The sequence below is a fragment of the Dermacentor andersoni genome, chromosome 4 (assembly GCF_023375885.2).
Source record: "Dermacentor andersoni chromosome 4, qqDerAnde1_hic_scaffold, whole genome shotgun sequence".
NCBI classification, from domain to species: domain Eukaryota; kingdom Metazoa; phylum Arthropoda; class Arachnida; order Ixodida; family Ixodidae; genus Dermacentor; species Dermacentor andersoni.
The window spans coordinates 72,138,198-72,161,821 of NC_092817.1; the positions used below are offsets into that span (position 1 = coordinate 72,138,198).

General features: G+C 46.4%; 1 protein-coding gene across 1 annotated transcript in view; it reads left to right on the forward strand.

The window, feature by feature from the left end:
• LOC126536292 (uncharacterized) overlaps positions 1-22,926 on the forward strand; it is a 64,689-nt gene extending 41,763 nt beyond the window's left edge. Inside the window, exons 13-21 of the mRNA XM_050183194.3 lie at positions 495-881; positions 1,536-1,703; positions 3,264-3,530; positions 4,144-4,443; positions 6,549-6,634; positions 14,798-15,083; positions 16,817-16,955; positions 19,721-19,881; positions 22,394-22,926. Of these exons, the coding sequence (XP_050039151.2) occupies positions 495-881; positions 1,536-1,703; positions 3,264-3,530; positions 4,144-4,443; positions 6,549-6,634; positions 14,798-15,083; positions 16,817-16,955; positions 19,721-19,881; positions 22,394-22,570 (1,971 nt within the window). The 3' untranslated portion in view covers positions 22,571-22,926. The remainder of the gene's footprint in view (positions 1-494; positions 882-1,535; positions 1,704-3,263; positions 3,531-4,143; positions 4,444-6,548; positions 6,635-14,797; positions 15,084-16,816; positions 16,956-19,720; positions 19,882-22,393) is intronic.
• The last annotated feature ends 698 nt before the right edge of the window (positions 22,927-23,624 follow it).

Genomic DNA, 23,624 nt, shown 5'->3' on the forward strand with positions numbered 1-23,624 from the left:
GCAACTTATTCATTTGATTTATGCGGTGCCTACACCCGTTTAAGGGTTATCCCTTTCAACCAACGCTCACACACGCACGCACACAAAACAGACACGGCCGTGTTTACTGAAGCGAAACACGACGCTGACTCGAAAGTTATGTCCAAGAGGCCTTCGGCGCTGATGCCGTTAAAGCTAAGTCTAAGGTGCAGTTACACATAAATAGGTCGTTTACCATGATTCCATCTATACCAGCGTGACGAGGGATCCAATTACACTAATACGCAGCTTTACAAAAGGTAGCATTGTTTTCTCAACTATATATTTGGATAGGCGGCTTCAGCATTAGCCTTTCTTCCAACTTGTATAGCGTTAATAAACGAAACCACACCAGTGGAGAACAATCGCGTTTGAAAGTCTTATAATCATCGTTGGCCTGGACTAGCGTTAGTTTACTTCTGTGTCTGCTTCCCTTGGCGTCTGTCTACTACCCCATCTGCCCTTTACCCGCGCAGAACGAAGAGCTAATGAAAAGGGTGGCCGAGCTGGAACGTTCCGAGCGGCATCTTCGCACGCTGACCGTGGGCGGCGCCAAGACGGACGCGCCGCAGCAGCCGACGCCGCCGCAGAATCAACCGCTGTCCCAGCAACAGCAGCAGGAGCTGCGCGCCCGGCTCGAGCACTCGGGCCACGTGCACAAGGCGGAGCAGGCGGCGCTCAGGGCCGACTTCGAGGGCCGCGTCAACTACATGGCGGCCGAGCTGCAGGCCCTGCAGGCCCAGGTGGCGTCGCTGGCACGCGAGAGGGACCAGTGCCGCGAGAAGCTGGACGAGGCCGCCCGAGAGATGGAGCAGCTCCGCGCCAGTTCGGCGCGCAAGGAGCGCTCCAGGGGAAGAGAGGCGGTATGGGCGCGCGGCTATTCAATTCTGTTTATGCGCAATGTTTCGTCTTGCCGCGCGAACAGAACGCCTAGTAGGTGGTGCTCCCGCATGACGTCATTTCGTGTAACGAAATGCTACGACTTCTTGAATACTGATAAGGTGTTTAGCCTAAAGAGACACTAACGAGAAAAGTTGAGCTGCATTATACCCGGCAACAACCTTTTGTGGCTGTGCAGCCGAAGCTACGGAGCCGAAGAACACTTTCTTTAATTTTATTTATTTTACTTTATTTTTTTTTTTACTGCTCATCTCACTGTGGTCCGCGAATGTAACTGGCAGGTACGTAGCGTAAAACAAACTGTACCAATTACATTTTGCGTGAGATTATCGGTGTATTACGAGAAAATCTTGTGTGTCCGAATTACTGCCAGAATCCTTGTAGAGCTTAATTATTCCCTTAAGATGGTGCAGCAAGATTTTCTGAGAATGTTTCTGGCCGCACGTGTTCACAGATGTCTGTCAGTCATATGCCCTGAAGCGATTTACTGCGACGATATTTGCCGTTTCGTCAGCAAAAGAACTTCAGTTTTTTTCCAAGCAATGTTTAATTTTTGGCAATGGCAGAAACGTTTTACAAGGTTCTTGAGCTCTGACGAGTTTTATACGTCTTTTCAGTTCGATTCAGTGCAGAAGAAAGCTGAGGAGCTGCGGGCGTATGCTGACGACCTCAAGAACCAGTTGGAGGAGTCGCTGACGGACAACCGCAAGTTGCGTATTCAGATGGAAGCCGATAAGAGTTCCTGGGAGATACAGCTTTCCAACCTGAAATCAAAGCTTAATCAGGTAGGTGCACTTATATTTCAGCAAGCTTATACCACTAGTTATATCCAGAAAGAGAGGGAGAGAGAGAAACTTCATTTTTTAAGGGCTCTCCGTCCGAGTAGTCGCTGTTGGAGTCCAGCTGAGCCCCTGGTCCTCATCGTGAATCCATTTGTCCGGACCCATTGATGTACTTGATGCGGGCAACTAGCAGTGGCCATAGTCCAGGGAGCAGCTCTTGTAATGGAGCGGTCCATCTCTCCCAGATGTAGGGAAGGGAGGGTGGTATGGTTGAGCGAGTTAAAAAGGTTCGGGGGGGGGGGGGGGGGCTTGAGGGGAAGAAAGTAGTCTGGGGCATTCATAATAAGAATGTAGGGCTTGGAATTTCAATTTTCAGTTTTTATGTAAAAAATACATTTGTTAAATACAGCATGCAATTGATTGGTTCAAGCACGTTGCGCCAGTATTCGCCGTGTATTTGACACGCTGACTTTCTACGTCCGTTCTCAATGCGGTGTTGGATAGCATCGTTGGGTTCACGCCTGGCGGATCAGTACAACGTCCTCTCTAGTATGTGTTTGTGATGGGGATGTTGAGAGAAATGTGTCGTTTCTTTAGATTGAGCCTTGAGCCGATCGCAGTGTTATTTTCTATGTTAAGCTCAGACACTGCTGGGGCTTTAGGTTTCAGGCCACTTTACGGGGTTGCTCAGTGTTATGAGATCGAGAGCTTAGTCATGAGATCGTTCATTGTCCTTTATCCGCTCGTGACCTAGCACCCACCTCAGAAGAACATGTAATGTTGGGTGTTTGTGCACGTGTTTGGTCAGTGTAGTGGGGAAATGATTTGGAAGTTTTGTAAAGGCACTTAATGCTCCCTCACTGTCCGAACGAATTCAGAGATGTGGTTACGATAGTTAAAAATGGACAAAAAAAGTGGCCGTAGTAAACGGCGACATTTACTTTATTTCTATATTCTGTACTTGCGGGAACAATGGTAACAACTGCAAGCAAAGTAAGGCAAGATATACAGACTAATTGTGATGGAAAAGATTTAGGCCGATCTGAATCGGAGTTGTGACTAGCTACTCAGCAACGGGAAAGGATAATGAAAGTAAACTGAGGAAGATAGAAAACTATGGAAGATGTGGGTGAAAGCGGTTACTTGCATGAAGATGAAAAGTGAGGCCGATAGAAAGCCCCAAATCGAAACCACTCTCATACTGAAATTTGTTCGAGATATATTGAAAAGAGACAGCTGTAAACGACTGAAAAGGATGCGGTGAAATCAGTCGAGTATTCGTAAGCACGATATAAGCGGAGATGAAAATAGGGCTCGTGTCTAGATCACACTATGCAATCAAATTGATTTCACGCTCGCACCTAAGTCCACCCACGGAGTAAGCTATCATATATTAATTTAATGCACATTACTGCGCCTGATTAAAGACAGAACATTCCGCTTATTTCCGCATTCGCAGTAACGGTAATAAACATATTCGCCAAAACTGAGCCTCGACAACCATAAGCGTGCTTGATACCTTCCTTTCCTAGCCTAAGTTTCCTGCACGTCTTCCCCTGACAGTACGAGGAACGCAACATCCTGGAGGCCAGCAGGGGCTCTGCCAAGCTGTACGCCAAAACGCGGCTAGAGCTGGCTTGGGAGAAGGAGCGATCCGACCTGCAGAAGGTGCTCGGGGACACGCAGGCGGCCCTGACCGACCTCAGGCAGAGACTGCTCAGCGCCGAGGCGCAGCGCGAAGCAGAGCGAGAAACCGCGGAGAAGACTATCCAGGAGCTGCGCAAGAAGGTCGAGTGTGGCCAGGACGACGTTTCCAAGGACATCGTCGAGGTAGGCGCAGTATGTCCAGCGATGACCTTTTGACACATACGTAAAAGAGGTCACATACAAAGTAAATCGCGGAGACATCTCCAGGGTGAATGACACTTCCTTGTACATAACTGAGGATTCATTACATTTGAGGATTACAAGCGACATGCTGAATACTCGGTGGCCCGGAAACGCCACAAATGTCTATAGGCAGTAAACACGTAGCCTTACCCCGCGAATATCGCAGAAATAAACGAAGCAAACGCACACAAGACGACGTTCGTACAGCTGTAGCCCGTTGTTTACATTATCGGCTTAGTTTCTCTTATCAATGAGCAACTAAGAAAAGCCCAACTCGCACGCTTGCTCTGTCCCAGAGATAACCGCTAATGGGAAGTCATAGCCTAGAATCTTTGAAACAATACGGTTCTCTTGGCCACTTAGTCACCTGGATATGAGAAAGAAAGATCGCTGGGAGAAGTATTTGTCCTGCAGTGGACATACAATACGACTATGATTATTATGATGAAAGGGTCGGGTTTTATTGATAACGTTAAAAACTGATCGACCGGTATTCCAGGAGTGCGAGATTTTCTTTCAGGTTCAAACTGCTATCTTTCCTCCTGGCGCGCAGCTTCAGACCGATCTGGAGGAGCTGAAGGACACGCACGGCCGGCTCAAGACCCAGTACGACCGGCTAAGGCGCGAGAAAGAGCGGGTGGACCGGGAGCGCGAGGACCTCCGGCACCGGGCAGCGGCCACGCTGGACGTGCAAGCGCTCGTCACCGACCTGGTCGAGGACGTCAACAGGATGGGCGACCTGGTCAAGCTCGAGGGCATCTTCGCCGCCGACCAAGGGAAGGCCAAGGCGGCACAGAGACCTCTGCGCACGGGCTCCACTCCGAAGGACGACCTCGTCTCTCTTCTTCAGAAGGTGCACATACAAGATGTGCATGAAAAGTGTAGACACGCATGGCTCCGCGTATAATCTTGGTGGAAAGGGGGACGCGTACGGCGAGAACTTCCAGCTAGTGTGGCGCACGTACGGTAGAGATACAACCTGGCTAAGAAAAAAAAATGGGGGGGGGGGGGGGGGGGCTTTTGGTAATTTTCGACTACGATTGACTGGCCTTAACGTTTTCATTTTCTTGTTTTAACGATAAGGTGTGTATGTGTATTACACCTGTTTGACTTTCTGAGATATTGTTATAAGTGGGCTCCAGTGCTCGTTGTACGTATTCCTTTTTCGCCCGCATTTTTTTTCTTTTTTTTTTTATGCGCTGCCCTGTCAGTTTAGTTCTGAGGGAACGAACTTTAGCCACAACTTTGATGCGTGGAGGTTGCAGTCTGTCCGCGATGGCGGAAATTGCAATGGCGGAACTGGGCAACAATTTTATGTAAGAAACTAGCATTGTCCTCCACCCCCACCCCCCTTTCCCTAGCTGATAATTTTCCTTCTAAAAAAACCCATGTGCCCCCATAACCACCATATACAATAACCCGTTATGAACATATGGAGGTCCCATATAAAAGCCGTCTGTTCTCATTTATTATGTAGGCTTATTCGATATGACAGTAATGGGGCGTATCGCTCTTTTTTTTTTTTTTTTTCGATAGCGTTGTCTGACTATTTTTCTTCATATTTCTTCTCATTTTTATTTCTCGTCCTGTCGAATCCTCCGCGTAGCCTTTCTCTTTCATACGCACATCTCCTTTCGTTCTTCATTTTTATATCTCCTTTCTCATCATTTCACATTCTTCTTGTTTCGTGGGTGGATCACCTTCGCGCATTCTCCGCCGTTGTCGCAGCAGCGACACCATTCGTGAGGCTCCTCCTGGAGAGCGTCCAAGCCGGGCGTTATGAAAGGTCGCTTCTCGCGCAGATTTGAATCGCTGGATCCGAGCCCAGCGCAGTTCATTACGCGCCACCGTCGCGGGAGAGGTGCGCACCGAGCTCGCTCCGCCCTACAAGCACGGCTGCTTTTGTAGACCCGCGGATGCATCCTCGTCGGTCCTGCGTCGGCGCCAGGTGGCATGTCGGGACGCAGAACGGTTGACCTCTCTTCTGTGACGCTCATCCGTCTGCTGACTTGATTGCAACGAAGGATCTGCGCGGTGGATCTGCGCGTTTTCGTTCGTGCACTCGTTGGCGCATCGCGGGCTCCCATAATGACGTTCTGTCGACGTCTTCAAAGTACATATCAGAGTGCATAGTACTTTCTTTCCGACGCACGGATTATTGTCTTTTATAGCTTGCATGTTAGTACAACGAGCACCAAATAAGGGTGCTTGCCGGCACGGACGAAAGAAAAGATCGCTCCTATATTTAGCGATGTACCCAGTCTCCTAATGTGCGCCAACTACCAACGTGCGCGTGCTGTGCTCCTTTCTTTTTTTTTTTTTTTTCACTCTTGTTTCGCATCATATTTCAATTTTCGATTAACTCCCATGCTAAATGGCAGCGTGCTAGAAAAATCATTATAGTCAAGACAAAATCATGGCAAAGGTCTCGTATATCGTGAAGGTAGCACTGAAAGTAAGAGTGGTGAATGGTCTTGTTCAAATACAGCATCAAACAAAATGGCATTCATCAGTTCGAATAATAATAACTATATGTCTGAATGAAAGCTCTCAATACGGATTTGTAGTGTTATCCGCGCGAAAGAAGCATGAAAAGCGCGAATACTGACAGAAAGGCGGACTAATATTTAAACATCTCTAATATATAAGAGCAGCGGAAGATATTAGCAAAAATCATTGTTCCTGAAGTATGTTGCGCCAGTACAGTTCCTAATTTTTTCTTAATCAAGCCCTAACACGTACTCGGTGTGTTATGCTGTGGAGCAAGTTATCGAGTAATTTATCGTTACTTATTTTACACTTAAAATAAATGTTCTCAATGAGGCGCTACAGCTACAAGACTTATGCCGCAGGGTGAACTATACAAATAAAGACAATAGAGAATTTAGGATTGCTGAAACACATGAACTTGTCCATGTCCATATTTTGCCGGCCTTGTATCATACTCTCTCCTTCCAGGTTGCTCAAAGGACAGAGCGTCTGAGAGAAGTTTCCAAGCCTGTCAGGGACGAAGACATGATCAGGCGTACCACATCATTCCGAAGGTGGGTACGCAGCAATATCCTCAAGGGTATAGACCGTTTCATCGGGCGAGGAGGATACGGCGCGCGGAGAGCCTTTCCTCCTCTCTGGCTTGGGCGATCCGGCGCGGCGCTGCTTGAAAGTATTGCTGTCGCGTGCTGCGGAACGATTTCGAGATGTTTTAGATCTTACTTTGTGAAATTTACGCCATGTTCGTTCATATAAGGTCGTCAGGGAAGCCTTTCGGTGCATCGGTAACTACTGTAGGCAGAAATATGTCTTGGGGGCGCAAAAATGTGACGCGCATAATCAGCCGCGGTGTACGCGCATATCAGTCGCGGTGCGTGCATGCGTTGTTTACTATATTGCTTATATCAATTTTAATTCAACAAAGAAAACCGGCGTATCTGTATTAGCAGCATTAAATGGTAAATCAGCTCACTGTCTGATCGATTGGCGTAGGGAGTAAAACATAAAACATAAGAGCGCATGCTCGTGCACGGCCAACCTAAGGCAACCACGAAACGTCTAAGCGGCAGGCGCTATCAAATATTTGTGATACACTGGCATCGTTCTCACGCATTTCAAGTGTAGTATGCTTGAAATTACTATATGTCTACGCTAGCCTTGCTGCATGAGGCCCGTGGCGCTGCTCAACACAGCGATCACTGCGGTTGGTGAGCCAGCACGATACATATATAAGCTGTGTGCTTCGGCATTGCCTTTTTGGCCTGTATACAGCCATAATATATGAGAGGGTTCGCATAAAAAGAATGTGATGGCTATTTTTGAGCGCAAAATTTCCGTAATACGTGTGAGTACGTCGTAGAGAACTGAACGAACACAACCGAAAAAAAAAAAATCGGTTAGTATCCTCTTTCTCTAAAAGCAAGAGAAAACGGGCTAACGTCTCACAACGTTTATAAATATATAACCGCTGATACCGTATGCTTGGACCATGCGCTATATAGAACAAAGATATCTGTAATCCAGCACCTACTACTGCTTAGGACGCTCGCGCAGTTCGTAAACGGTCGCTTTGCTGGACAAGCTTAATTCAGACTGTATAAGGTATGCTGCTATTACTAGCCAAAACTATTTTATTCATGGGTGGAAACCTCATCCATCCAACCAAGTAGTCACGCAATGTAACCTGCAGCGAATAGTTTGAATGCTGTCAAAGTATAATAGCACAGCTCCTATCGTAGCAGAACGGTACCCACGCTGTTACGATCGTCGCGTATGTTTCATGGCTCCTAAACCGCAGCTTAGAAATAGAGGATAATACTGTAATAAGGTCACATTACTGACTGGAACGTTCGGAAATACACAATTGATCTCCGAGGCTGATTGTAGGCTCAAGTATGCGCGCACACATCGCGCTGCGTGTTCCGTCCACCTCAACGCCAGCAGAAATTCCGGCCATGACGCCTTAAACCACTTCAGCAAGTCTCACAGAACCGTTTACCGTGTAGAAGACGCGCGTCATACTAAACAGACCGCACGACCGCGAAAACAAACGCCAGAACCTGCCGCCGAGCGTATACCTGCCATGCAAAAGACCGCTTTCACCCAAGCCAGCATGGCGCTGCTCATAGGCGGCGCCACTGCGTTCACAATATGGCGGCGCCTACGAAAAAACGGTCTCTCTCTCTCTCTCTCTCTCTCTCTCTCTCTCTCTCTCTGTGCTGTGCTCATGTGCTTGTTATACGCCAGCTCTGCATTATGCACTGATGCAATAATATATGTACCACTAAACCTTCTTCTAAAGAGGGAAGCTTTAGCTAAGGGTCAACTCTGATTTCCCCATTAAAATAATGTAAAGCACAAAAACGCATTTGTAAGACATCCACTGATCTCATTTGAATTAAATTTGTTGAATTTGATAAAGAATGTCAAATTCTAGTGACTCCAGTAAGCATAATCTTGAATTGAGCGTAATTTTTTTTACGGGAGGTCCCGAAAGTTGGTAACCTTTAAAAAAACTGAATTCGTAACTGCACCAGAAGAGATATCATAGTTTTGTAAACTGGATGTATTAGAGCATCCAGAGTGATGAGTTACGATTTGCAAATGTACAGCTTACGTGAAGCCGTTACAATGCTTACGGGGGTTTCTCAAAAATCCTACTAATAAATTAGTGGTACATTTCAGAGCGGTGTACAATACACCTATTCTGTGTCCTTCAGGTGTATTGTTAGGTGCAGCTAACGGAAATATGATATCCTCCTTTATTTGATGAGTTACAGAGCTTACAGAGTTACGGACAGGCCGCCATTGGAATATGAACCTGGCAACGTTTAACGCTAGAACGTTATCTAGTGAGGCGAGTCTAGCAGTGCTATTGGAGGAATTAGAGGGCAGTAAATGGGATATAATAGGGCTCAGTGAAGTTAGGAGGCCAAAAGAAGCATATACAGTGCTAAAAAGCGGGCACGTCCTGTGCTACCGCGGCCTAGAGGAAAGAAGAAAACTAGGAGTCGGATTCCTGATTAATAAGAATATAGCTGGTAACATACAGGAATTCTATAGCATTAACGAGAGGGTGGCAGGTCTTGTTGTTAAACTTAATAAGAGGTACAAAATGAAGATTGTACAGGTCTACGCCCCTACATCCAGTCATGATGACCAGGAAGTCGAATGCTTCTATGAAGACGTGGAATCGGCGATGGGTAGAGTGAAAACCAAATACACTATACTAATGGGCGACTTTAATGCCAAGGTAGGCAAGAAGCAGGCTGGAGACAAGGCAGTGGGGGAATATGGCATAGGCACTAGGAATAGCAGGGGGGAGTTATTAGTCGAGTTTGCGGAACAGAATAATATGAGGATAATGAATACTTTCTTCCGCAAGCGGGATAGCCGAAAGTGGACGTGGAGGAGCCCGAACGGCGAGACTAGAAATGAAATAGACTTCATACTCTGCGCTAACCCTGGCATCATACAAGATGTGGACGTGCTCGGCAAGGTACGCTGCAGTGACCACAGGATGGTAAGAACTCGAATTAGCCTAGACCTGAGGAGGGAACGGAAGAAACTGGTACATAAGAAGCCGATCAATGAGTTAGCGGTAAGAGGGAAAATAGAGGAATTCCAGATCAAGCTACAGAACAGGTATTCGGCTTTAACTCAGGAAGAGGACCTTAGTGTTGAAGCAATGAACGACAATCTTGTGGGCATCATTAAGAAGTGTGCAATGGAAGTCGGTGGTAACTCGATTAGGCAGGATACCAGTAAACTATCGCAGGCGACGAAAGATCTGATCAAGAAACGCCAATGTATGAAAGCCTCTAACCCTACAGCTAGAATAGAACTGGCAGAACTTTCGAAGTTAATCAACAAGCGTAAGACAGCTGACATAAGGAAGTATAATATGGATAGAATTGAACATGCTCTCAGGAACGGCGGAAGCCTAAAAACAGTGAAGAAGAAACTAGGAATTGGCAAGAATCAGATGTATGCGTTAAGAGACAAAGCCGGCAATATCATTACTAATATGGATGAGATAGTTCAAGTGGCTGAGGAGTTCTATAGAGATTTATACAGTACCAGTGGCACCCACGACGATAATGGAAGAGAAAATAGTCTAGAGGAATTCGAAGTCCCAAAGGTAACGCCGGAAGAAGTAAAGAAAGCCTTGGGAGAAATGCAAAGGGGGAAGGCAGCTGGGGAGGATCAGGTAACAGCAGATTTGTTGAAGGATGGTGGGCAGATTGTTCTAGAGAAACTGGCCACCCTGTATACGCAATGCCTCATGACGTCGAGCGTACCGGAATCTTGGAAGAACGCTAACATAATCCTAATCCATAAGAAAGGGGACGCCAAAGACTTGAAAAATTATAGACCGATCAGCTTACTGTCCGTTGCCTACAAAATATTTACTAAGGTAATCGCAAATAGAATCAGGAACACCTTAGACTTCGGTCAAGCAAAGGACCAGGCAGGATTCCGTAAAGGCTACTCAACAATAGATCATATTCACACTATCAATCAGGTGATAGAGAAATGTGCGGAATATAACCAACCCTTGTATATAGCTTTCATTGATTATGAGAAAGCGTTTGATTCTGTCGAAACCTCAGCAGTCATGGAGGCATTAAGGAATCAGGGTGTAGACGAGCCGTATGTAAAAATACTGAAAAATATCTATAGCGGCTCCACAGCCACCGTAGTCCTCCATAAAGAAAGCAACAAAATCCCAATAAAGAAAGGCGTCAGGCAGGGAGATACGATCTCACCAATGCTATTCACAGCGTGTTTACAGGAGGTATTCAGAGACCTGGATTGGGAAGAATTGGGGATAAAAATTAATGGAGAATACCTTAGTAACTTGCGATTCGCTGATGATATTGCCTTGCTTAGTAACTCAGGGGACCAATTGCAATGCATGCTCACTGATCTGGAGAGGCAAAGCAGAAGAGTGGGTCTAAAAATTAATCTGCAGAAAACTAAAGTAATGTTTAACAGTCTCGGAAGAGAACAGCAATTTACAATAGGCAGCGAGGCACTGGAAGTCGTAAGGGAATACATCTACTTAGGGCAGGTAGTGACGGCGGATCCGGATCATGAGACGGAAATAATCAGAAGAATAAGAATGGGCTGGGGTGCGTTTGGCAGGCATTCTCAAATCATGAACAGCAGGTTGCCATTATCCCTCAAGAGAAAAGTGTATAATAGCTGTGTCTTACCAGTACTCACCTACGGGGCAGAAACCTGGAGGCTTACGAAAAGGGTTCTACTCAAATTGAGGACGACGCAACGAGCTATGGAAAGAAGAATGATAGGTGTAACGTTAAGGGATAAGAAAAGAGCAGATTGGGTGAGGGAACAAACGCGAGTTAATGACATCTTAGTTGAAATCAAGAAAAAGAAATGGGCATGGGCAGGACATGTAATGAGGAGGGAAGATAACCGATGGTCATTAAGGGTTACGGACTGGATCCCAAGGGAAGGGAAGCGTAGCAGGGGGCGGCAGAAAGTTAGGTGGGCGGATGAGATTAAGAAGTTTGCAGGGACGGCATGGCCACAATTAGTACATGACCGGGGTTGTTGGAGAAGTATGGGAGAGGCCTTTGCCCTGCAGTGGGCGTAACCAGGCTGATGATGATGATGATGATGAGAACTTTAAACTTGATAACCCAGTTTTTGTTGTTTCTTTTTCTTTAATTTTACAATTTCAAAAATTTTTTTTCAAGGAATTGACGGCCAAAATCAACAGTCTCTTCCTACAGTCACTATATTTTAACATTTCCTTTTAAATGCAATGAGCCTTACCAAATTTGGTGCAGTGGTTGCCGGAAAAAATGATTTCTCTGTTCGCTTCTGACTATACAAGTTAATACTGGAAATCATTATGAATCCGTCCTCTGGCCTACATTAAGGTGATAAGCTCTTCTGTATTATCAGCACCTCTCTGGCGCCCTAGTCAAACTCCTTAGTGATTGCAGTGGGTCAATGTACAGTGATTGATCTGTGACTTATGTAATGTATAGAAGATCAGAATATGTTGCAGCAGCGACTGCATGGAACAATGATATAACAAAAAGCGTCCCCGATACAGCAGGCCTCCGACTCTCCCTCGGCTATGGAGAAGATAAAACAGAAATAAACTGAACAAGATGATAAAGAAGATAAAAGAAAAGACAGGTAGGTTAACTAGGTTGCACCATGGTTTGCTACCCTACACTAAGGGAGGGGTAAGCGGGAAGGAAAAGAAGGAAAAGATAGCAAGGATAACAAATGATGCTCGCACTGAGGCAAAAGCGGTCACCGCGCAGTCAAAGGCGGTTGCAAAGCCTAGCCGTCTTTACAAAATGCAGCTATGCTCTGGTGGCTTTCTGTGTGGCGACCATAGACTCGAAAAGATAACAGAGAGAGAAATAGAGAAACAAAGAGAGAGAGAGAGAGAGAGAGAGAGAGAGAGGACAGGCAGGGAAGTCAACCACATATACGTCAAAAGTTAGTAAAGAGATAGGGAAGGTGTTTATAGCAAAAAAAAAAAAAGAAATAGAAGCGCAGAAACAAGCAACTATTTAGTGTTATGTCAAATGTTTCTGTGTTATTTTGTAGGCACTGTTTATACATTTGTTCTCTCATTCTTCTAAATTCTTTTGGAGTCACAAGGTGAGTCTGACTGTAGAGCACAAGTATGTTATAAGTATGCGGTTGTGCGAATGTTAAAAACTTTCGAATAAGGAATCTAATATTGCCCCATTCGATTCATTCATCGTATTCAACCATTTCTATTCGTAAACATAAATATATTTTTAATAGTTCAAGTTGCCAGCTGTGTGCGATCAAGCATAAAATTGGAGCAAAAATGCAGCAAATTTCCTCCCGGTGGCCATAGTAGACATAAAGCACGGGAAGTTTGCGAGTAGTGGAGCACGCTGCATCACTCAGGAAGCCAAACTTTTCCAGATAAGCCGCTATCGTTTGAAGTCGCTAATAAATACTGAGTATACTAATAACATGTTTATTCGATCATGATGGCCCATTTGGGCATTAGTGAACAACGCTTCACAATGTACAATGTAACGATAGAAATGCGCTAACGTTGTGATACCGAGATGTGAATATCTTTATATATTAATGGTAAGTATTAATGGCCAGACAAATCTCCGTGCTCTACAGGCTATACAAGCTCGGGCTCTCAGGGTTTGTCTCGGTTCGCCAAAATGCACATCGACAGTGGCGACAATTGCAATCGCTTGGGACCAGCCCATACAAACACACATTGCGGTGGAAGTGTTGAAAGTGCACATTAGGCACACTGCCCGTGCCCGTTCCCATCATCTGGCGACACTACCTTCAGAAAAGCCGCAGGCATCATTTTGTGCTACGATTTCGGATTATTACACCCGCCTTCCATCAAACTTCACCCCCGCAACTAAGCCATCGATTCCTCCATGGTGTTTGCCTCGACCTGCAGTGCACCTCACCGTGCCAGGAATCAGGAAAAAATCTGAGCTATCATCACCCTGCTCTTAAACAACTAACTGTGCTCCTTTTGCACGAGAGGTACGCCGAACACGTACATATTTATACTGATGGATCGGCAACTTTCCTGTGTTCCTCAGGAGCCGTGGTTTTCCCAGCGAAAGCCACAACCATCAGTTTCAAGACATGTCACCCGACGACACCGAGAACTAATCCATACCTTCACTGATAAAGGACACCATGTGACATTTCAGTGGCTTCCAAGTCACGGCGGTGTCATAGGGAACGAACATGCCGATAACGCTGCTCGGTTGGCTCTTCAAGGCGACGAAGAGGAGCCGATACCGTTATCCAGGACAGATGCCGCTAAAAAACTCCGAATGCTCAACCGTGATATCACGTTCTCCTTGTGGAACGCAGGAAGTTTTCAATACAACCGTCTGCACAACCTAAACTCCTCTCTACGCCTTTGCATTCCAGCTGGCCTCTGTCGTCGCGAAGCTGCCCTGCTTTGTCGGTTAGGAGTGGCCTTCACTAAAAGTCCTTTGCATTCTGAATAGGATGGGCCGACGACGCCTCGTGTGATGACTGTGGTAGCGAGGAGACTCTTCAGTATCTTCTCTGTGGATGTCCTTGCTACATTTTACAGAGACAATCGCTCGAAATCGCGATAGCGTGATTCGACCAAAGACCTTTAACAGACGAACTTATTTTAGAATGCCGAAATCACAAACCATCGCAGCGGAGAGCGACGAGGGCACTGTTGCACTTTTTAAGAGCGACAGAATTGGACAAGCGGCTGTAGCCTGAACAGATGTTTATAGTGCTACAAGTGCTAATGTGCTGTGTGGTGACGGTATACGGTGACAGTATTTGACTGGCGACTGTATGTCTATGCTCCTTTCTTTCTTTGTCTCTCCTTTGCTATCACTTTACCTCCCCCATCCCCTCTCTCCCTAGCGTAGGGTAGCAAACCGGATTTACCCATCTGGTTAACCTCCCTGCCTTTCCCCTCTCTTTTGTCTCTCTCTCTCACTATATATTAATGGTGAGAACTGCTGCTCACTAATTGAAAACAATTCAAAAAGTATTCGATATTCGACTCAATAGGATTCGATTCTGTCACTATTCGATTTGTATTCAATTCGGTCTCAAAAAAAAAAAAAAATAGTATTCGCACCACCCCAAGTTACAACCTCTCCTTCTCATTGTCTTGCTTGGGGTTGACGGGGTGCCCGTGCTCGCAGGGCACTGTCGGCGACGGACATGGCGAACCAGGGCGGCCTGATGCCCGGCATGGCGCCCGTGATCCGCGCCCCGCCGCGCACTCGCGGCGGCATGCACTCGAAGACCATGTCGCTGGGCCAGGGCATGGCGGCGGCCGATCTCAGGATATGGGGCTCCGGCGACAGCCTCGTGTACACCCCGTACGGGTCGCAGAACAGCCTCAGGGGAGGCCGCACGGGCTACGACTCGGACGCCTCGGTCGTCTCCGAGCCGCCCAGGCACTGGCGGTACAGCAGGCCCGCCGTGGTACGTGCACCGGAAGTGTGTGCGCGCGAGAAAGTTCTCTGCTCTGTCCCCGTATATTGGCGTAAGACCAGAATCGAAAGAAGTCACCCACGCTCGTCGCGATTCGGCGTTATTCTAAATAAATTGGCCATGAATGCAAGTTGCGCTGCGTAGCTCTATAGAGAGACGCAAACGAAGAAGCACGATTACGCGCGCACAGGGAAATAAGCGAGCTAACCACTGTTTTATTCACATTCAGAAAGCAAAATATGCGCCATATATGCCCACGAAAAGTAAGTAACAAACGAGGAAGCAACGAAAATAGAAAAGATGACAGTCGCACGTGCTCCTTCAAATCGGTGCCGCATCCTGGTTTTGTCTAGCTTGAGCAATGTACTGGTACTCGATCGTGGATGAACACGTCCACGATGATGAACCAACTAGCCTGCACAAAACCTTTGATTGAAAAACTGTCGTCGTCAGTCTACTAACTGCGTGCTTTGCTGGTGGGAGGCCTCTTCCAGCAATCTCACGTTTAGGGACATGATGTAGCGCAAGGGCACAACCACAAAGAACAGAACACGACACAGGCGCTACTGAGTAACAATTTTTTTTTTCTCGAAAGGCATTGAGCTACACTACATACACTACTTCCAATGCGCAGACGCATCGCCCACAGTCTACATGGCGGGGCTGATGTGTCTGGCGCATCGGAACGAATACTTATGATGTATAGCTCGATGAAGTTCTTAGCAGCGCCTGTGGCGTGTTCTGTGCGTCTGGTTTTCTGGTTTTGCCCTTGAACTACATCGTGTCATTAAGCGAGTACCGACTAGCCCGACGACGTGTCCTTTTGCGATCTCCACTTAGCCATGTCTCGGGTCACCAGATTCCATCGTGGGTCTGAAGGTTTCCTTATCTCACCAATCTGCTAACACTCTGTCCCTTCTCTCGAATGCGCGCATCTTGGCTTATTACCCGTTCTGTGCCTGGAACCATTGGCTGCTTGTTCTATGAATTGCGTCACCTACCCAACTCCTCTTAACGAGGAGGACGTTTGCTGTCTAATTGATACTACCATCTGCCTATCTTTTACCATAACGTATATAATTTATCTTTCTATCCGTGGTTCTATTCCTTAGCATTTTTATTCTTCCTAATATTCTCCGCTTTATTCTGAAATATACCTCAACGTTTATATTCACTCCCTTAGTGATGATGTTCTGTCGTGGATGGTCTTAATATGGTGCCACCGCAAACATGCCCTTGTCGCTATCTTCAATCCCTTATATGCTCGCGTGTTTTACCTCTTCTGTAACCTTTACGTACTTTTTAACCTTTAAAAATGCATCTAGGTTTTAACATACGACGTGTTTGCGCGTACCTAGCCGCCTGGTGCGTTTAGGCGCTTCGTAATTATGCGTACGTATGCTTACAATCACCATAATATAAGTATTATATAAAGGAGTGCTCATCGGAGCATCACGAGGGCATTTTGGCTGTCAATCGTTTCTCTACGCTACTTCTGGAATGTACACCAACTTCACTTCGCGGCGGCAGATGTCTCGATGTCTGTGGATCGGTGTACGTAAACTGCCTCTTTCGCACAATTACATATTGCACCTGAACCAAGCTTCAGAAAAAAATTAAAAAGGGAGAGAGAATACGCAATGTTCGTGCGTCTTGAAAGTGTTTCGTTTCTGTCCAGTATGCTTCTCAGCAGTACCACATCAAAAACACAATTCTCGTTTTAGCGAGTTGATACGGAGAACGACTCCAGCAATCCAGGGAGCACGGAAGACGTCACAACGGCGACGAAGCACCGCAAAACGCTCAAGGAGCGCCTAAAGCTGCTGAAGAAGCCGTCAACCCACGAGCCAAAGCACGACTCCGGTAAGAATCATCATCATCATCATCATCATCATCATCATCATCATCATCCGGACTATGTCTACTGCAGAGGAACAATGACGAGTGTAGCAATGCTAACATTATTTTCATTAGTGCATATTATTCATGTATACACAATTTTACATTAGTAGACAATACTGCTCTTATAGTGTATACATTGCTTACATGCGGTGTCTTCACTCCTGGTTTCCATGAATACCTTTCATGTATACTTAGGATGGATAGTTGGTCGTGTTGGTTAAGCAAGTTAAGGCGCGACGACGACGGTGGACGAAGAAGGAACACTCACACACATACACAGGGCGCCCCTTCCAACAATGTTTATTCTAGGAGCGCAACACAGTTTATACAATTTATACAATTTATACAACAATGTATACTAGGAGCGCAATCACAGTTTCTCAGTGCGCATTCGCGTTCAGGTAAAACAGTTATTTGCGTGATAACAATATCGATGCAGCACTTACGCACTTATCACCCGCCTCAATGACCCTTTTGGCCTCAATTATTAATCGAACCCATTAGTCATGGCTTCTGGCAACCACAACGCAGGCGTGAAAGTCTGGCTTTTATTTGCAATTTCTACAATGAATTGCCAGATGGCCCTCCCTCCCCATTTGACTTTGTTATTTTGTTGCCTCAGCCTGTCATTCAGGCACTGCTCTGTTTGCGCCACGTACTTTCTACTAGAATCTAAAGGAATCTCATAAACGACTCCTGCCTGACAATCTACATATTGGTTATCGTGTTTTTTGACACAGGCCGGTGCCTTGCGGAAAAGGGGTTGGTCATTCTGCAGGGCTTAGAGAGCTTCTACAGGCCAGAAAACACTACATTTACGTTAGCTCGCATGGCAACCTTTTTCAAATTATGGGACATGTGGTGTATGTAGGGTATGACAGCTACCTTTTCTTTCTTGCGAGGTGGCTCCTGGTCCAGTTGGGGAGTTCACGACTTCTTCAGTATTGTTTCCGCTACGGAAACTAGAACAGGTTGCGGATAGCCTGCCTCTTCCAGTCGGTCAATCTGCTTAAGAAAACTCGCCGCAGCTCGATGTGGACAGGACTTCCTAAAAACATTCAGCAGGCACATATTAGCAATGCTGCGTTTAACTAGCTTAGAGTGAGAGTAACTAAAAGGTAGCAGAGGTTTGCTAGCCCGAGGTTCATACTGCCAACAGACGTGGTTACTTGCTAAAAACAATCTAAGCTTCTAAAAACCTGATGGAGGAATCTACCGAACGTTCGTGGGTCACTTCAATGGGAGATAAAATCAGCCTGAAGGGTGTCAATGTTTGACTAACGACCAAGTCGGCGTCAATGAAGTTCTTATCTATGAAAATTAGGAAGTCGTCAACGAATCTAAAGACTTTGACTACGCCGCTACCCTCGATACTGCTAGACATGGTTCTGCCAGCACGAGCTAAATATAAGTCGCTCAAGATCGGAGCTAAACACGAACCTATGCAAACGCCGCTCTTTTGTAGGTACAAACGACTGTACCATTCAATATAGGTCGAAGCCAGGTAAAGTTCGAGCATAGCCAAGAATTTGTCTTCCGGAATACCTGCTTCATTCTGAAATGACAGGGAGCCATAACTTCCAATGCCTTCCTGGACGCACTGAATCAATTCTGCTTTTGGCATGCTATGATATTGATCTTTCAGATCTACAGAAAACGCATTTAATTCTATTACGGGCTGCCTTGACAAGTATTCAACTACTTGTGCAGAATCCTTTACCAACTAAGGGTCGTCTACTGTTAGAAGTGTGTGTGTGCGTGCGTGCGTGCGTGCGTGCGTGCGTGCGCGTGTGTGCGTGTGTGCGTGCGTGCGTGCGTGCGTGCGTGCGTGCGTGTGTGTGTGTGTGTGTGTGTGTGTGTGTGTGTGTGTGTGTGTGTGTGTGTGTGTGTGTGTGTGTGTGTGTGTGTGTGTGTGTGTGTGTGTGTGTCTGTGTGTGTGTGTGTGTGTGTGTGTGTGTGTGTGTGTGTGTGTCTGTGTGTGTGTGTGTGTCTGTGTGTCAGAATCAGAAGTTTATGGAAACGAGTAATATAATTTATAGGTATCAATTCATGAATTATCTACCGTGTAAAATGTAAAAAAATAGAACAGAGAGGATATTTGAAACTCTCACGATGCTGTAAAAAATGCTCTTTCGACACTGTAAATCTGCGTTAACAGTGGCTAGTACTATTACTTGCTTCGTGTACGGCCTTGCACACGGTTATCATACAGTGATCTCTTCATGTCTTTTTGTAGATTGTACGTAACTTTCTCATCACTGTTAGAGTTTACAATTTGTGCTCTCATCGATACCTTTATTTCTAACATATTTTTGTGTTGATTGGTTGCTTAACTTCATCTTTGTCGCAGCTGTAGAGGCTGCCTGTATTAAGTCCTGATTGGACCATCGGCTAGCCTTTGGCTAGTGGTCCGACAGAAGGGACGTAGTTCTTTCTTTTTTTTTTTTTTTGTGAATAGCGTGTAGATTCGCAGTTTGCTTGCACTAAGACTTACGAAATGTAGACGCTGCTCTCGGGATGAGAACATTCGGAAGAAACAAGCCGCAAAATGTGAATCTCGCAATTCGTTCTCGTTTGAACCCTCACCGGTGCCGCCGTTAGTGGGGGCAAATGTGCAGTGCAGGGAAGCGCACTTGCAAATTAGAAACAGGGTATTTATTGAAGAAGCAGCATTTGCGGTGCTTCCACAAAGGTGCCTCTCTCTTCCTCGTTTCTCATACGCGCAGACAAAGAAGACAAGAGCGCCACCCTGAGGGCCCGGCTGACCAAGCCGTTCCGCTCGAGAAGCAAGGAGAAGATCGACACACCCTCGCCGAGCGCGTCCGAAAGGAGGCCCGTGCTCGCGCAACAGAAGCTCGAGCCGGTTCAGGAAAGGGCGCCCGTAGAGGTGAGCGACAGAATGCAGATCCTCCGGGTGTTAGCGATGTGACAGGGAATGCGCCCGCATTTTCATTCTCTTCCGTCCATGAAAAACTCCAGTCCAAAGTGGACGCCGTAACCATTAAGAATTCAATACGCACATCTACCTCTCTCTCTTACTCAAGCGCAGGCGTAGAGGCTCGACAATGTATCCAAAACGGGAAAGGGCTTCATGAGGGAAAAGGTTCAGCGGGAACTCTGCTGTGTGGTTGTTCACCGAGCATGTTCAAATCCTGTTGCTGGAAAACAAATTCCACGTTCAGTTTCGAGTTTTCGCGGGTGTAGTTGCAAGTTGTAGATTGCGCATTGTGATCCGCAACACGGAATATGCTAGCGCACCGTGATTACATTTCGTAGCAGTATTGATAGGATTCTTAACAGCGTGGAATCGATTTCTGACGCCACCGTGCCTGACGCAATCGACCGCAACACAGGCTCCGGCATCCGATAAAGAAGTCCGCAGGGTTACTCAGCGCGACAAACACTCTCCATTGCGACTTATGAAGCGGTTTGTGCACGTGGATACATGTATGAAGCAGCGGGAAATACGTGTTCAGATCTATCCACGTCCTCTAAGAGCTCGTAATCAACACCATCGTAACCAGCACCAGCCGCGCACGCTTGGCTCTGAGACAGGCAATCAGAATGAGCTTGAAAATAAAAGAAAATCTATAGCGTGCCCTGGCGTTGCGCTGCCAAGCCCGAGGTCGCGGGATCGAATCCCGGCCGCGGCGGCCGCATTTAGACGGAGGCGAAATGCAAAAACGCTCGTGTACCGTGCATTGGGTGCACGTTAAAGAACTCCAGGTGGTCAAAATTAATCCGGAGTCCCCCCCCCCCCCCCCCCCCATACGTCGGGCATCACAGTCGTATCGTGGTTTTGCAAGTACAACCTCATAATATAACTTAAATTTTTGCAGTGTGCTCTGATATTGGACGTTTCACCGTTATTAAGAACGAAATACACCTGGTCTTTTTTTTTTTTTCGTCGTTAGTACGAAGCAGAGGCAAAGGATTAAAGTTAAAGTTTCACGTCTTGCAGCGACGTGCCCGCAACGTGTGACGTGGTAGTTTAGATGAAAAGAAGTAACCTTCCTTTCTATTTTGAATCGTTTCGTTGGAACTCTTCTCTTTTGACACTTCGGTGGTAAGGTCTGTACTTCTTTCGTGTGAAACGCCTGTTGCTCGCTTATATGACGCCGCCTTTCTCGTTCCGTATGAGCCCTTTTGATACTGTAAATTAAAGAGATATTTGGCTGCAGGGCGCAGGTCTTTCAGCGGTATTGTTGCCAAGCCAATGTTGTTGCCAATGTAATGAACAGTCCGTGCACCCAGGCAGCTTATCTTGAACAGATAGAATGGTTTAGAGTAACGCCTTTTCGCCAGATAGGTTTCGTAACACAAGCGGTAAAATTGTTTTCTTTTGTCGCATTTACAGTACCAAGAATCATGTTTTCCAGTCATTCATATGATCTATCATACTGTTTTTCCACCAATTGCCAAGTAGCACTTTAGCCCTGCGGATGTGGTAGATCTTGTGTTCATATGTACATACGAAAATTTAGGCTTTCGAAGATGGAAACTCGCGAGAGGTGCCTTACGATGCACGTCGTTTGTGCATCGGTCCATTATGTCAGGCGGGCGTCTGTATATACTGTTTCTCACTGAACGCAAAATGTATATTCGCCTTTGTAAGCGACTGATTCTGAACTTCCCAGTTCTAGGGGTGAATACTTTTTTATGTGATGCCTGGCTAAACTTCCGCGCGCTTGAAATGTGGGATTTTGTTGAAGTCTAGTGCATGTCTAAAACGCCGATACCGCGTGGGCTTTTTTATTAACAGCCTTCTCTCTTAGCGATGCAGATACTCCTCAAGAAATTAATGTGTTCACATTGGTAGCACATGCTTATGTGCACTTGTACTGCGCAAAGTGCTATGGGCAAGAGTACGCCCCCGCCTGCAACTTCGAGTGATCGGCGCTACCTGCAGACGATGGGCGGAAGACATTGTCGAGTGGTGACAGTCCGGCACAGATAAAGAGTGACCGATAGGCTTTGTCGCGGCAGCATCGTGTTAAGAGTTGAGGCGGATATGCAACGCGCAGCGTGGTAACTAACATCTGTCCCTCGTAAGTTTTATTACTGCGAACAATCTGAACTAGACTAAAATACATCAACTGAACGCTGACTGAACATCTTTTTCAGTGAAGAACGTTCACTCACATTGGGCATAGGAACAGTGGTCGTACTCCGTCGTGAGTTCGTGAAGCCGTTAAAAAATATGGGACAAGCACGGGCTTGCTCTCGCGTAAACGACTACCGACACTCCTCTGTTATTTAGAGTGTGCTCAGAGGCAAAAAAGAAAATGAAAACGCAGAAGCAAATTTTGTTGTCACTACTTATCTGACGTAGATTTGCAAGGCAGTGGAAACAGCCAGAACAGCCTAATGGAAGCGCGATGCATTTCTCTGTAACGCAGCGTTCAAACTCCCTATCGGCCAAGAAGGACAAAGGGAGTAAAAAGTCGCTCCTGGGGCGGCTCACTTCGAAGGAGAGCCCGGCCAAGACGACGACGACACCGGAATCGCCAAACTCCAAGCCGCCGGCCACACCAGTCAGGAACCGCAAGGGCTCGTTCAACGAGACACCCGTCTAAGGATCGTCGCTGCGGCTCCTGCTGCTGCCACCGCCGTTAGTGCCGCTGTTCCCGCAGTACTGCAAGTGCCTCCACTAACGAAGAAATGCCAAAGAACCTCTTTTCCACAATGTCACTCCTGTAACGAACTTTTCCTATTTTTGTGCCTACGGGAGGGGGAAAAGAAAAACAAAGCAAAACGCTGGGCATGTTTATACACAGTACCGTGATTTTCATACGTCAATCATTGTGTGGTCTTCCCTGTAGTCATTGTCCTTCTACGTCTCCTTCGTCTACCGTTATTTGTTCTCGTAACTGCGGGGGAAAATGAAAAATGGGTGTGATTTGTTATGAAATAGAGCATCTTTTCCCTTGTTCTCCCGTTTCACTCATTTCTGATTAATCTAGTAAAATGGAGTACTTTTGTAAAGAGCGTGAGCTGCGTGTACAAACGACATGTTGTCACTCCCTAAATAACAGTCGCTATGGAGAAACGGGTCGGGAGATCTGCCAAACATGCCAACCAGGAGGCAAGCAGATGCATGGTAGAGTTAAGGTTAGTTTAATGACAACTCGGAGCGAATGGAATAAATGAGCATTGCGTGGCACCGGGGATTATATATAGGCCACGATCGGCTGTATTCAATTCGTATAGGTACAGCTGGCTTCAAAAGTTTACGGGGCTCGGGGTCTGGGAATACATGTGATTTTCCAGCAGTTTGTGACCATAGTCAATAAAATCGTACAAAGCTATGTTGTTCGCATGTACTAGTACTTTTGGGAAATCTGAATACCTTGCTGGAGAGTTGCAGGGGGAGGGGGGGGGGGGCGGTGTGTCCACACTTCTGAAATAGGCATTTTTTGCTGATCTCCTGGTCCATAAGCTTTTCACATCAACTGCACTTAATTCGCTCCTTTTGCTAGCCCCGTGAAAGCAAATCTGTGAAACCGTCTTTTCCCGTGGCCAATTATCTGCATGACGAACTTTGCTTTTGCATACAATGGCCATACTTGTTTCACATTTTTATTGCCTTTTTTTTCTTTCTTCCAGTGTCGTCGGACACGAAACGAGAGA